We start from the raw sequence: 14,360 nt of genomic DNA, 5'->3' as shown, positions 1-14,360 counted from the left end.
AAGTGCACACAATAAGAAAAACAAAACTTACAACATATAGCAAAAATCTAATAACAATTACCAACTCAATTGACTGCACAAATTACAAGAAAGTTGTTCCATAACTCTGTCCCAAAAAGACAAGCATCATAAATGATCATAAAACTTCCATAGAAATGAATACAATATTATTAATAATAAAAGTGGAACAGTGGGAAATGTGGAGACCATAAACTTTAAGATCCTAAGAATACAATAAGAAATTAAATTTATATATTACATTACCGGCCTTCCTAAAGTACCTTTATGATAGAATTGTCCTTTAAGGCTAGCGAGGGCCACTTATGAATGAGAGGAAGCTATAAATCCAAAGGTGCTTTTATATTTTTTCTAATTAATTTCACATATTTTTGGAGAACAAATCAATGTCTATTTTAAAGTTTATGTTTAACTTTAATATATTTTTCAATAAATTATTGGTGTTTTATGTGCTGTGAGTTTTATGTTTTCCTGTGGAGTATTTACTTCTGTTTGCACATCTTGCCGCATAAAGCTCCTTTTTAACTGAAAAATGTTACACCTTATGTATTCTGAAAACAGATTTCTAAATTTTCTCAGGTAAAGCTGCAAATTAAAATTTCAGCAAACTTCTTTACAGTTCATACGGTGGTTGGTTTCAAGTCTCTATTAGGGCCAGTTCACAAAGAGTTTTTAAGAAGTTTTTTGATACGGAAACCGCGTCGGAAAATGCGCCAAAAAACTGCCGAAAATGCCTCCCATTGATTTCGATGGGAGACGAAGGTGTTTTTTTCCCGCGAGCGGAAAAACCGGCGAGCGGAAAAAAGAAGGTACATGCCCTATCTTCAGGCGTTTACGCCTCTGACCTCTCATTGACATCAATGGGAGGCAGAGAAAGCGTATTTTGCGGCGTGCCGTGGGTGAAAAACGCAGCGAAAATCGGCTTGCAGGCAGAGCAAAATCTGCCTCAAAATTCCAAACGGAAATTTGAGGCAGATTTTCTGCCTGCAAAAAACTTTGTCTGAACCCAGCCTGTATATAGAAAGGAAGCATTCAACATCTGAAGGAAATGATTACTGTATTCATTTTGGGTATCGTATCTCTCAAATATTTTTTTCAACATCACTTCTTCATACATTTCTTGTATTTTAATGCTTAAATCTTCCACAAACTAAAAATATTATTTTGGTTAAACCTAAGAGAAAATGTTACTGCTCTTTACAAATTTGTAGAAGTGTAGCATTTTATTTTAAAATTCTGGCCTTTTTTATCTCAATCCATAAACTTTCCATTTATTCTTTTGAGCCAACAGAGAAGGGCCAACAACTACATTTTTATTCACAGTCATTAAAAAAAAACATACTATGTTTCGTGTAAACTGCTCTAAACCATTACCATGGACTGACGTCTATTGCATTTTTTACCAACTATCCATGAAAAAAATGGCTAGTTGACATCTTTGCATTTGTAAATTAATAAGTAGATAAAAAATGTAAAATGTTACACCGCATTCCACATTAAGAGCATAATCAGATATCAAATCTCTTGTTGTAGGTATGATTACCTGGAAATCTTCCCTACAAAGATCACACTGTAATTGAAATCAATGGAATTCTAAAGCGACTATTACCCATTATCTAAAAAGTGAGGGAATGAGCTTATATACTCCCAACAATCTTCACTCCTGTCATATACAATTTTATATATATATATATATATATATATATATATATATATACACAATTATATACAGTTAGGTCCAGAATTATTTGGACAGTGACACAATCTTCATGATTTGTGCATGCCACCACATTGGATTTGACATGATACAACTGAGATACAGTTGAAGTGTAGACTTTCAGGTTTAATTCAAGGGGTTGAACAAAAAAATCCTGTAAAACATTTAGGAATTGCAACCATTTTCCTACACAGCCTCCTCATTTCAGGGGCTCAAAAGTAATCAGATAAATTAACATTACCATAAATGAAAAAACATTTTTTTTTAATCATTTGTAGAGAATCTGTAAGGGGGGATTCAGACGAGCGCGATTTGCGCGCGTGCAGGCCGCGTATTTTCTGCGCATCACGCACAGCACTATAGAAGTCAATGAGGCAGTTCAAACAGTGCGTGATTCTTGCGCAGCGTTTGTTCGCTGCGTACTATACGCGACAGGTTCAAAAACTCTGCGTATTTCACGCATCACGCACCCATTGAAGTCAATGGGTGCGTGAAAATCACGCATGTCATACGCTGGCAGCAGCTGCGAACGCGCGTTTTTCACGCAGGACACGTTGTCTCAATGCAAATGAGTTTGAACTAACTAGTTGAAACCAGCAGAAAAGCAGGAAGTTGGTTAGACAGCAGGTTTTGCAAAAGAGGCCACACCGTTTGCAAAAGCACCACAAGCACTTTGCAGGCATGCCTCGGCAGATGGATGTTGGGAAGCTCATTCGGTTAGTTCAGGAGCGGCCGGAGGTCTGGAACACCCATGCGGAGTCGTACCATGACCGCACATTGAAGGAGGCAGCATGGGAGCAGATAGCAGAGGCGCTATTTGAGCAGGAGTGGGCCGACAGCCGCACCCGTGACCGGCTACAAATTGGTGAGTGGATATCTGTGTGTCGCCATTGATGTGTATAATGACATCCATATTGGATATTGCGTCCCTGCTGAATAATTGCCTGTCATTACCAACGTTTCGGTTCAGTGCCATCTTTATATATAGTATCATCAACTTAGGCTTGTTCTTGTGTAGACGTGTGTTTAATAACACCAGTTTATACATGCACTGTCTGTGTGCGCACTCACATCTGCTGAGTTGAATCAATGATGTGTTCTTATTCATCATACAGTGGACGATGTAAAGAGACGGTGGCGCAGCTCGAGGGACCAGTTCCGTCGAGAACATGGATCCGGCGCCCGTAGCGGAGATGGTGGTCCCCAAAAACGGCGCTACATGTACTACGAGCAGCTGTTGTTCCTGCGGGAAATAATGGACATGCGACCGTAAGTACTCGTTGTTGTCCCTTTGTGGCCACGTCACCCTCCAAACATGTTACATACCCCAAAACGCCTTGGTGTTTGCACATGACATTTGTTTCCTCAACTGACGTGTCCCCTATATTATAGAACTAGCGACACTCTGGATGCTTCAGAAGAGGAGGCACGGCCCCAGTGTAGCCAGGCGTCCGAAGCCGCTGCTCCCCTGGTCGCCCTCACCCCGGAGGCCACTAGAGAGGATCCTGGTCCAGTCGCCTCAGCGCCTGAAGCAGGACAACCGGACCAAGTGGCACCTAGACAAGCAGCACCCCGCCGCAGACGTCCTGGTAACCCACCCGCAGCTGCACAGGTGGACGCCCGTGTTCTGGAGTACCTGCGCCGTGCAGCCGATGAGGACCAGCACGATTTTTTTTGCCGGAGCATGGCACCTTTGATGCGGCGGGTACCAGAGGATAGGTTGGTGCGGCTGCAAATCAATATGCTGTCTTTAATCGACTGTGCGACACCCCCGCTAAGTCCAGGCCGGTGCTTTACTTCTCTGGAGCACTGGCGTAGTGTATATATGCCCTCAGCGCGTGCCCATGTGCCAAGGCCCTCCCAACCTGCCCCCGTCTTCTCGCAGATGGCGCAATACCCTCCTGCCCCAAGATACCTCTCCCCTGCCCCAATGCCTGGGCCAGTCCATCACTTTCCTCAATACTCCATACCTGGGCCAAGTTTACAGGCTCACATGCAGCCTCAGGGTTACCACCCGCAGTATCAACCCCAATATGCTGTGCAGGAACAGGCTCCTCAGGGCCGGGGACAGCAGAGTGGTGCGGAACGGTCGGGTTACAGCTCGCCGACCCATGCCTATCAGAATCTTTAGGGGCTCTTTTTTTCTACCGACACATGTTAGAAATCGATGACATGCTAGGAATTTGTTGTATATGCATCATGTTGGTGCACTTTTTTGTTCGGGTATGTTTTCCCGCCTCTGTATTTATTTGGCTGATATGGCGAGTATGTGCCACAAACATGACTACTACTAAAGTTCGATATTTTGAAGTTCTGTGTGGACAATCCTTTTGTTACCTTGCACACCTTTTCGACTGCCTCTACCGCTAGGAGGTGCTGTTGCCTTAGAGGTTGTGACGGTATTAGATTTCTCCACCACATCTTTGAGGTCTTCGTTGTTCGGAAGGGGTTTGGAATACCAGGAACTCAGCTGTAATTAGTATAGTTAGTGTTTGGCCAGAACTAACTTTACTCCCCCCGAAACGCTCACATACATATAGGCCAGGAAATACATAGTTTCCACAAGAGGATGTGATGTCCATGCATTCCTGCCGTCTAAAAAGGGTATTCCAAGCGCCTACCGAGCTTTAAGCTCGCAACCCACGTCAAGGGGCCTCAAGTTTTGCGAGTCCCTAACCCTCCCCCACACCCCCCCCCCCCACCAAAAAAGGCCTTGAGGGATAAACAGACGTTCTCTCAAATAAGATTAACTTCACCACAACTCAAATGGCAGCGTTCTGGCAGGTCACTTCTCAAGCCTGCCTGGCAAAATACTCGGCAAATTGGTGGCGCACTCGCTGCCCACATGTCGGTGGCCGGCCAGGCCGAGCAGCCTGGCTCAGGCTGGTGGTGGGTGCAGATGTTCCCATATATTCCACATCATGAGCGGCATCATTGATGCGGGTAAAGTTGTGCAGCACAACACAGGCTTTGATCACACATGTGACATTTGACGGCGACAATTGCATTGATGTCATCAGGACCCTCCACTTGCTGGTCATGATGCCAAAGGCACATTCCACGACTTTCCGTGCTCTGCATAGTCGCTGATTGAAAATGCGCCTACGGTTATCCATGCCCCTCCGCGCAAATGGCCGCATTACGTGTTTGCTGAGGGCAAAACCTTCATCTGCAACCATAACATAAGGAAGGGGTGGCCCGCTGGTGCCAGGGAGGATGCTAGGCTCGGGGACATCAAGTTGGTTGGACATTAGACGCTGTGCCATTCTAGATGAGCGAAAAATGCGTGCATCCGCCGAGCTGCCATAGGACCCGATGTCCACGATGGTAAAGCAGAAATTACAGTCCGACAACGCAAGCAAAACTATTGAAAAATACTGCTTGTAATTGAAGTAGCGAGAGCCAGAGTGGGGCGGTTTCTGCACACGGATGTGCTTCCCATCGAGTGCACCAATACAGTTAGGAAATTGGGTGTCGCGTTCAAACTGCTGCGCTATGCGAAGCCAGTGTTGGGCCGTAGGCTGAGGGATCACGCTGCTCTTCAATCTCTGCCACAGGACCACACAGGTTGCTGGGACAATGCCGCAAATAGTGGAGACTCCAATTAGGAATTCAAAATGAAGGGCATGGTAGCTAATGCCGGTCGCCAAAAAACTACAGAAATTCATACAAGCAAAGCACAAAGAAAACATGTTAGTTTAGGACATTAAGGACATTAAAAAAGGTGTAACCTGGCTCACAAAACTGCACATACCGTAACGTCAGAAGGAGACGCTCCTCGGGGGAAATACAGCGTCGCATGTTTGTGTTCTGATAGGTTATTCCAGGCCGAACCAGCTCCAGCAGCATATCAAAGGCATGCACAGACAGGCGGCAAAAGGCCCGAAATTTCTCAGGGTGACGACGGAGGTCAGCAAAGAGGATATGAAAATGCCCTTTAGAGGTGCGTTGGGCCACTATTGGGTGAACCCACATCCTACCTGATCTCCGCCGGTGTGGCCGTAGAGGGCTACCTCGTTGCCCAAACCTACGGGATATCATCCATGCTAATAGCACACGGGCCAGAGAGCTAGGTGGCATCAATGCAGTCTGGCAGACAAACTTCACTAAAATACTGGTAGAAACAGTGGGTTGCATCCAAAGCACACAAATGAATTAACACAGGTGCACACATGAAGCAGGGGTATTGCATTAATGGCCCTTTTGAAGCCTGGCGTAAACAGAACAGCTGAGTGCGTTTTTTCCACGCGCGGGAAAAACGCATGTCTTACGCGCGTATTACACGCATACATCGTTCAAAAACGCATTGGCCACGCTGCTGACACGCTCGCAAAACGCTGCGTTGTTTGCGCGCGCAAAAACGCAACGTTCGTGTGAATCTCCCCTAAAGGATTTGCCAGACGCAGCTTCTGTGTCGACGCCCGTGGTTAATCAGTCTGCATCTGCTCCTAGGTCTGATAGAGTGACTCGATCTGCTACCACTCAGGCTGGTAGGCTGAGGAGTGGGAGAACCTATCACAGCCTGGCCAGACGGAGCTAGCTCCCGCCCTCGGTCTATTTATACCTTCATTTCCTGCTCTTCCTTTGCCTGATTCTGTCTTGTTTCCTGGCTCTGCTGTTCCTGCTAGTACTATTGACCTCTGCTTCAAATTGACCCTGGCTTTACTGACTACGCTCCTGCTCTGCGTTTGGTACCTCGTACACTCCTGGTTTGACTCGGCTCGTTCACTACTCTTGTTGCTCACGGTGTTGCCGTGGGCAACTGCCCCATTTCCCTTAGCTTCTGTGTACCCTCGTCTGTTTGTCTGTTGTGCACGTATTGAGTGTAGGGACCGGCCCCCAGTTGTACGCCGTCGCCTAGGACAGGTCTTGCAAGTAGGCAGGGACTGAGTGGCGGGTAGATTAGGGCTCACCTGTCTGTCTCCCTACCCCGTCATTACAGAATCCTTTGCAGGCAATGACTGCCCGAAGTCTGAAACCCATGGACATCACCAAACGCTTAAGCAAGTGAAATGCATGCTCGATCGGGTTCAGAACTGGTGATTGACTTGGCCATTGCAGAATATTCCACTTCTTTGCCTTAAAAAACTCCTGGGTTGCTTTCACCGTATGTTTTTGGTCATTGTCCATCTGTGCTGTAAAGCGATGTCCAATCAACCTTGCTACATTTAGTTGAATCTGAGCAGAAAGTATATCCCTGCACACTTCAGAATTCATCCGGCTGCTTCTGTCTTCAGTCACATCATCAATAAACACTAGTGACCCAGTGTCTTTGGCAGCCATGCATGCTCATGCCATCACACTGACTCCACCATGTTTTACAGAGGATGTGGTGTGCTTTGAGCCGTTCCAAGCCTTCTCCATACTTTCTTCCTCCCATCATTCTGGTACAGGTTGATCTTAGTTTCATCTGTCCAAAGAATGCTGTTCCAGAACTGGGCTGGCTTATCTAGATGTTGTTTCGCAAAGTCTAATCTGTCCTTTGTATTTTTGGGGCTGATTAATGGTTTGCACCTTGTGGTGAACCCTCTGTATTTGCTCTCATGAAGTCTTCTCTTTATGGTAGACTTAGATACTGATACACCTACTTCCAGGAGAGTGTTCTTCACTTGGGTAGATGTTGTGAAGGGGGTTTTCTTCCTCATAGAAAGGATTCTGCGATCATACACCACTGTTGTCTTCCATTGACATCCAGGCCTTTTGGAGTTCAAGAGATCCCCAGTGTGCTCTTTTTTTTTCAAGAATGTACCAAAGTGTTTATTTGGCCACTCCTAATATTTGTGCTTTCTCTCTGATGAATTTCTTCATTTTTTTCAGCCAAATGATGGTCTGTTTTACTTGCATTTAGAGCTCCTTTAACCTCATGTTGTGGGTTCACAGCAACAGCTTCCAAATGCAATTGCCACACCTGGAATCAACTCCAGACCTTTTATCTGCTTAATTGATGATGGATTAACAAGGGAATAGCCCATGCAGTCCATTAAATAGCTTTTGAGATAATTGTCCAATTACCTTTGATCCCTTGAAAAAGAGGCAGCTACATATTAAAGAGCTGTAATTCCTAAACCCTTCCTCAAATTAGGATGTGAATACCCTTAATTTAAAGCTGAGTCTGTACTTTAAGCCCATATTGATTATATAACTGTATATTCAATGTTTTGGCAAACAGCTAATATGCTAAATCTTGTGTCACTGTCCAAATAACTCTGGACCTGACTGTGTGTGTGTGTGTGTGTGTGTGTGTGTGTGTGTGTGTGTGTGTGTATATATATATATATATGCATATATATATAGAAACCAGCATAGAATATAGTAACGGCACCAGGGCTTCAAGACGGATGTAAAACAGGGTGCATTTATTCACCTCAAACACAGCAACGTTTCGGTTCAACAGGAACCTTTCTCAAGCCATGTTGAACCGAAACGTTGCTGTGTTTGAGGTGAATAAATCCACCCTGTTTTTCATCCGTCTTGAAGCCCTGGTGCCGTTACTATATTCTATGCTGGTTTCTGTCTAAAAAGAGGAGGAATTGATTCATCCCCTGGTGACGAGCACATGGCCTGATTTTCCAGATTCGTGGAGTGCTGTGTTTACTTGCTCATGTTGTGTGTGTGTATATATATATATATATATATATATATATATATATATATATATATATGCAAAAACCATAGAGCAAAGTAACGGCACAAGAACTTCAAGATAGATGAAAAAAGAGTGGATTTTTTCATCTCAGCAATGTTTCGGTTTGTCACAGAACCTTTCTCACAGCTTGAGAAAGGTTCTGTGACGAACCGAAACGTCGCTGCTCACTTGAGGTGAATAAATCCACCCTTTTTTCATCTATCTTGAAGTCCTGGTTCATTACTTTGCTCTATGGTTCTTGTGTATTCAAGTTGGGAAACTGATTCATCCTCTGGTAACGTGCATATGGCCTAATATATAGCTTTTTGGAGTGCTGTGTTCATTTACAATTGGACTGTATATACATGAGTGTATATGAGGAATAACACTATACCTGACCATTATATGACTTCATTCTGCATTTATCACCAGATTTTCCCTCTGTATGCTGTATTTCTAATTGTCAGTTTTCCCTGAACTCAGTTCCAGAGTGGGTGAAGGCGAGTTGTGATGATGTATCCGAACCAATGGAAGTACCCCCAACCTCCATCAACCTTTCCCCTACATTTTTGATCAACGACTCTATAGACGAGGAGGATGGTAACCATTCTCCATCCCTTCTTGAACTATCAATCCATGACACTCCCTATTTTACCAACCCTACCTTACCTGATGACCATTTTTTCAGTCCTACAGAGGAGCGCAACATCACCCAGGGGCTCAACAACCCCAATACTGATTTGGCCACCTCTGTTTTTGATATTACATATGCAGCGACATCTTTTTTAGGACTACCCTCCCAGCTAGTCAGACCTCCATTAACTCCCACCGTTGTGAGCAAGGATATACTGATCCCTTACATCATGAGCCCCAAAGCTCAAACCATCACCAGTTTCTTCCCCAAAATCCAAAAAATCTCAACCAAAAGGAAACTAGGTACAGACCCAGAGGACGAAGAGGAGGTAAAAAACGCCACAAACCAACATCCATCCCTCAACAAAAAGAGGAACCTTGTCCAGCAGTAAAAGTATTCAATCTGTCACTACATACTCTAAGCACTTATGAACACAGCCTTTTGAATAGGGGCCTCTCTTTTTGTCCTACATCTTCAACCAACAATTTTGAGCTTTTCATGGACCTCAACAGGTTCACAAGAAAGCTCACCCTTACCAGACATTTTGCCATGACTAAACTCACCACTACACCCAGCACAACCATAGAAACATCTGAAAACCCTGCCTCACCTAGGGCCATTCCAGTGGAAGTCCACCCTAAATCAAATTTTTACCCAACCCACCACCAAGGCCCTATGATTGAAACCTTTGCGTCCCTGGTAAGCAATGAGTTTAGAACTCTAGATCTACCATCCCATTACCCTGACAACTTAACTACGCATGAAAGGAAGGCCATGAGGAACCTCCAAAAAAACCAAGACATCATAATCCGCCCGGCTGATAAAGGAGGGGGCATAGTCATCCAAGACAGAGAAAAATACCTCAAAGAGACTATGAGGATTCTGAGCGACACCACTTTTTATAGTAAATTGACCACAAACCCATTATCTATGTACATACTTGAATACCAGAACCTGATTGAGTCAGCTACCTCATCAGGATTGATTAATAAAAAAGAAAAACGGTTTCTTTCTATTACATTTCCAAACATGCCCTTCATTTACCATCTACCTAAGATTCACAAATCACTAACAGATCCCCCCGGACGTCCCATTATCTCAGGAATAGGTTCCCTCACCAGCAACCTCTCACACTTTATTGACCTTCATCTCCAACCCCTCGTTCTCACCCTACCATCCCACCTCAAGGACTCTACACAACTAATCAGAGACTTAAACGACCTAAAGCTTGACCCTTCAATATCCCCAGTCTGTTTCTTGACAGCGGACGTAACCACACTGTACAGCAATATCCCACATGATAAAGGCAAAGAAGTAGCTCACTCATTTCTTTCCCTAATCAACACTATTTCCAAACCCCAGGTTGATTTTCTAACAAACTGCATTGACTTCATTCTCAAACACAATATCTTCAGTTTTGACAGCAACTTCTACCATCAAATAAAAGGGTGTGCAATGGGAAGCCGTTTTGCACCATCCTATGCAAACCTGTATATGGGGTCCTTCGAAAAAACATACATCCATGGCGAACACCCCTACAAAAATAACATACTATTATACAAACGGTACATCGATGACCTGTTTTTAATATGGAAGGGCACCGAGGAGGAAGCTGTGCGCTTCATCGAAACCCTAAATAAAAACAATTATGACCTAACATTTACATATACATTCTCCCCCACATCTATAGACTTTTTAGATCTCACCATCAATTACGACAATGTCAGCAATAAATTCATAACGAGAACACATTTCAAACTAGTTGATGTTAATAGCTATATTGACTTCAGAAGCGCTCACCACCGCCCCTGGTTGAAAAATATACCCTTTGGACAATTCAGGAGGATTAGGAAAAATTGCAGTACTGACAAAGACTTCAACAAAGAATGCTCAGTCCTTGAAAAAAGATTCAAAGACAAAGGTTTCCCAACTAATCTTATAAAAGGCGCACGATCAAAAGCTTCAGAACTTACTCAAATGTCCTGTTTGAACCCCTCCATTAAGAATTCCAAATTAGGTACCAACAGCTCTAATCTCAACTTTATCACCACTTACAACAGAGGCAATAAAACAATTAGGAACATTCTTTCCAAGCATTGGCACATCCTTAAAAACGATCCGTACCTGAAAGACACATTATTATGTAAACCGAATATCACCTTCAGACGATCCCTGACCCTCAAAAATATTCTGGCTCCCAGCAGAGTAAGAAAACATCCTATACCTCATACAAACTTTCTTTCCAACATAAAAGGGTCATATAAATGTGGACATTTACGCTGCCTGTGCTGCAATTCCATCAGCCATAAAAAACATGATTACACATCCACAGTTACCAAAGAAACCTTCACTATACAAACTCTCCTCAACTGTGGCAGTTCCTACGTTATTTATTTATTAGAGTGCCCTTGCCAGTTGCAATATATTGGAAGAACCACTCAATGTCTAAGAACCCGAGTTAACAACCATCGGTTTAATGTAAACACCGGTTACCTTAAACACAGCATTTCCCGTCATTTCCTCCAAATGCATGATTGCCAATTTAATAAAATCAAAATCACACCAATAGAACATATCAATATTGATGTCCCAAACAGATTCAGCAAGTTAAAACAAAGGGAAAACTACTGGATTTTTAAAATGAATACACTTCACCCTTTGGGTCTAAATTACATCACAGAGTCATCTTTGGACTAATCGATCTGACTGACTACGTAATAAATCATTAATGAGACACCGTTTAAGACTCCTTAAGTACTTTTTTAAATAAATTGCAGCATTCCTTCACATCCCATCTCCAAATAGCATCCCAGTCATCACTCTATCTGGGCAATGACTATACATCACTCAATGTATATTTGCGTGTTTTTACTTATATTAAATCAAAAATTTAATTCTACTGTATAAAAAAAAAAAAAAAAGCACAATGTGCCAATTGTAACCAAAACATATGTTCAAAGAATACAGGTATGGACAACCGTACCACCACTATCCTCACCCCTTAAAACTGACCAGCGTTTCCTCTAAATAAACGCCTACAAGTGACAAACTAACATATCAATCATGGCCTCTAGCCCTAATCCACATTTGATATTTCGTTTCACTCACCCTCCGCCCGATCTCCATATTTCTATTCGGTTTAGGAGAGACGTCCTTTGTTCCCGGTCCCGTCTGAGCAGTTCAACGATCTTTCGCGCAATGCGGTTCACCATGCGTTCCATTCATTGTGGAGCACCTCGGCTTCCGTAACACATCTGGTTCCCGAGGCAACGTGTAAACATTGTAACTATCATACAGTATTACTTCCCAAACATAACACATAACACAAACACATCAATAAAATCATGTCTACTCACCCCTATCTCCCGATGACATTAACTAATGTTTCAAGTAATTGAATTGTACCGGTCCTTTATACACTGCACATGGTTTTAATCTACTTCGTTCCAAAATCAATTTTTGATAGGACGTACAGTCTTTTATTATTTATACTCTTTATAATCGCCTTTTATTTATGCATTAAAACCTTTACTTATATTATATTAGATCGTTCCATCTGAACTTTGACCTGCTGATGGTTTTTTCGGTTTTTTACCTAATTGTCTAATCTGAACTGACCCTATATAAACATGTGTCTTTTTTCCTGTATCCCTATGCCTGATGAAAGCGCCAGTTCGGCGTTGAAACGCGTTGCGATTAAACAGTTTTCATAAACTCAAACTTGACTTCTGGATACTTACCTTGTCCACATTAAGCAGCAGCGCCGATATAGATCCATTTGTTTTTACCTGCATCTCTCGTACCCAAGCGGTCACCTCGGCGACCGGCTCGGATCTGGCAGCAGCTAACCCGTGGACCCCAGCGCTGAACTTTTCCAACCTCACGGTGAGCATATATATCTCCTCCTATTCTCACCTCAATTTCTTTGATCCACACCAAGTGGCGCCGTGGCTCTTTTCTCCTTATCCTCCCTCTGTATGCTGTATTTCTAATTGTCAGTTTTCCCTGAACTCAGTTCCAGAGTGGGTGAAGGCGAGTTGTGATGATGTTTCCCATACAAAGCAAAAAATACAGAAAAGAAGAGATCCTGCACTCCTATCTCCCTGTAGTATACCCTCAGGTGCAGCAGCAGCAGCATGGAAGACATTATACAGAAGTAATGAGTAGTGTAGCTGCGAATCCAGCACAGGGGTAAGACAGTAAAACATTTACTAGAAGCTGTAGCAGCTTCTGTGTGTGTGTGTGTGTGTGTGTGTGTGTGTGTGTGTGTGTGTGTGTGTGTCTCTCTCTCTGCAGATTCTCCCTCCTCCTCTTACCCCTACCCTGTCCATAGACTTTTATGGGCAGCAGGTAAGCATAGCAAACTCCCTAGAGACGAGCATATTAACCTTTTGGATGCCTGGAGCCAATGTATCTTCTTTGTCCGACGACAAGGTTGAAGGACCTGTGGGTGACGTTACACTGTATTTCTGTAGTGAAAGAAGCTGGGTGGAAACGATGAGAAGTGTATGATGCTGATTTGTCAGCGTCATACACTTCTATTCACAACGCCCAGTTGGTAAAAACACAATACACGCCCAGTTGGTAAAAACACAATACACGCCCAGTTGGAAATACGAGAAAACACGCCCAGTTGTCCATTGAAAAGCTCATTTATATAAATATAAAATTGCTCATAACTTGGGAAAAAATGATCGTTTTTAAAAAAAACAAAAAAACTTTGCTGTTATCTATATTGCAGTGCCCATCACATTCAATAGGAGATAGGGATTTGATAATCTGGTGACAGAGCCTCTTTAAAAGGAGGGAAGGAGTTAAAGGAATCTTTTTTTGTTGTTGTGTCTTCTCTACATTTAGTGTTTCTTAAATAACAGTTTACTTTTTTTCCTTTTGTTTGTTAACCTAGAAATCCAAGCTATTCGCACTATCCCTTTATTACACCACAACTGTAGCCTGAAATTGCTGATTTTCCCACCAGTACAAACCTTAAACATTATTTATGCTCATTAATATAATTATCTGTAAGATTTACCACAAATTAAACAAATGCTCCTTTTAAAGAATAAATGGAAAGTAAATTGATATATTTTATAAGATTTGCTCATCTCTAATAATGTACTAGTGTAACCATGGGGTATAAGTCTAGATAGTTATGCTGAGCTTCAATACTAAGATATAAAAATACTGGAAATTTTAAGTCTACAGTAAAAACCCATTTGGTGGATGCAAAATAATTTTTGCAGTGGAGGTAATAATACAGATAATTAAACTATTATGCATATTGCGTGAATAACTATCTAAAATTCATTATATTTGCCTCATTACTTGTTTTTGTAAAACACCATCTAGACAGAATTTATCAACCA

General features: G+C 42.7%; 1 protein-coding gene across 1 annotated transcript; it reads left to right on the top strand.

Annotated features, from left to right (window-relative positions):
• The first annotated feature begins 2,101 nt into the window (after positions 1–2,101).
• On the top strand, positions 2,102–4,045 carry LOC142741529 (uncharacterized). Its single transcript, XM_075850909.1, has 3 exons — positions 2,102–2,600; positions 2,851–3,004; positions 3,128–4,045. Exons 1-3 carry the CDS (start codon positions 2,417–2,419, stop codon positions 3,864–3,866), a joined length of 1,077 nt encoding a protein of 358 aa, XP_075707024.1. The 5' UTR covers positions 2,102–2,416; the 3' UTR covers positions 3,867–4,045.
• The last annotated feature ends 10,315 nt before the right edge of the window (positions 4,046–14,360 follow it).

This window comes from Rhinoderma darwinii, chromosome 2, assembly GCF_050947455.1.
Source record: "Rhinoderma darwinii isolate aRhiDar2 chromosome 2, aRhiDar2.hap1, whole genome shotgun sequence".
In the NCBI taxonomy this organism is placed as follows: Eukaryota; Metazoa; Chordata; class Amphibia; order Anura; family Rhinodermatidae; genus Rhinoderma; species Rhinoderma darwinii.
This window is presented reverse-complemented; position numbering and strand designations above follow the sequence as displayed.

Bases quoted from the DNA above. Each gene is read 5' to 3' on its own strand.
- LOC142741529 (XM_075850909.1), top strand. From the start codon at position 2,417: ATGCCTCGGCAGATGGATGTTGGGAAGCTCATTCGGTTAGTTCAGGAG. The intron at 2,601-2,850 runs GTGAGTGGATAT...TTCATCATACAG, and splicing joins CCGTGACCGGCTACAAATTG to TGGACGATGTAAAGAGACGG. The intron at 3,005-3,127 runs GTAAGTACTCGT...CCTATATTATAG, and splicing joins GAAATAATGGACATGCGACC to AACTAGCGACACTCTGGATG.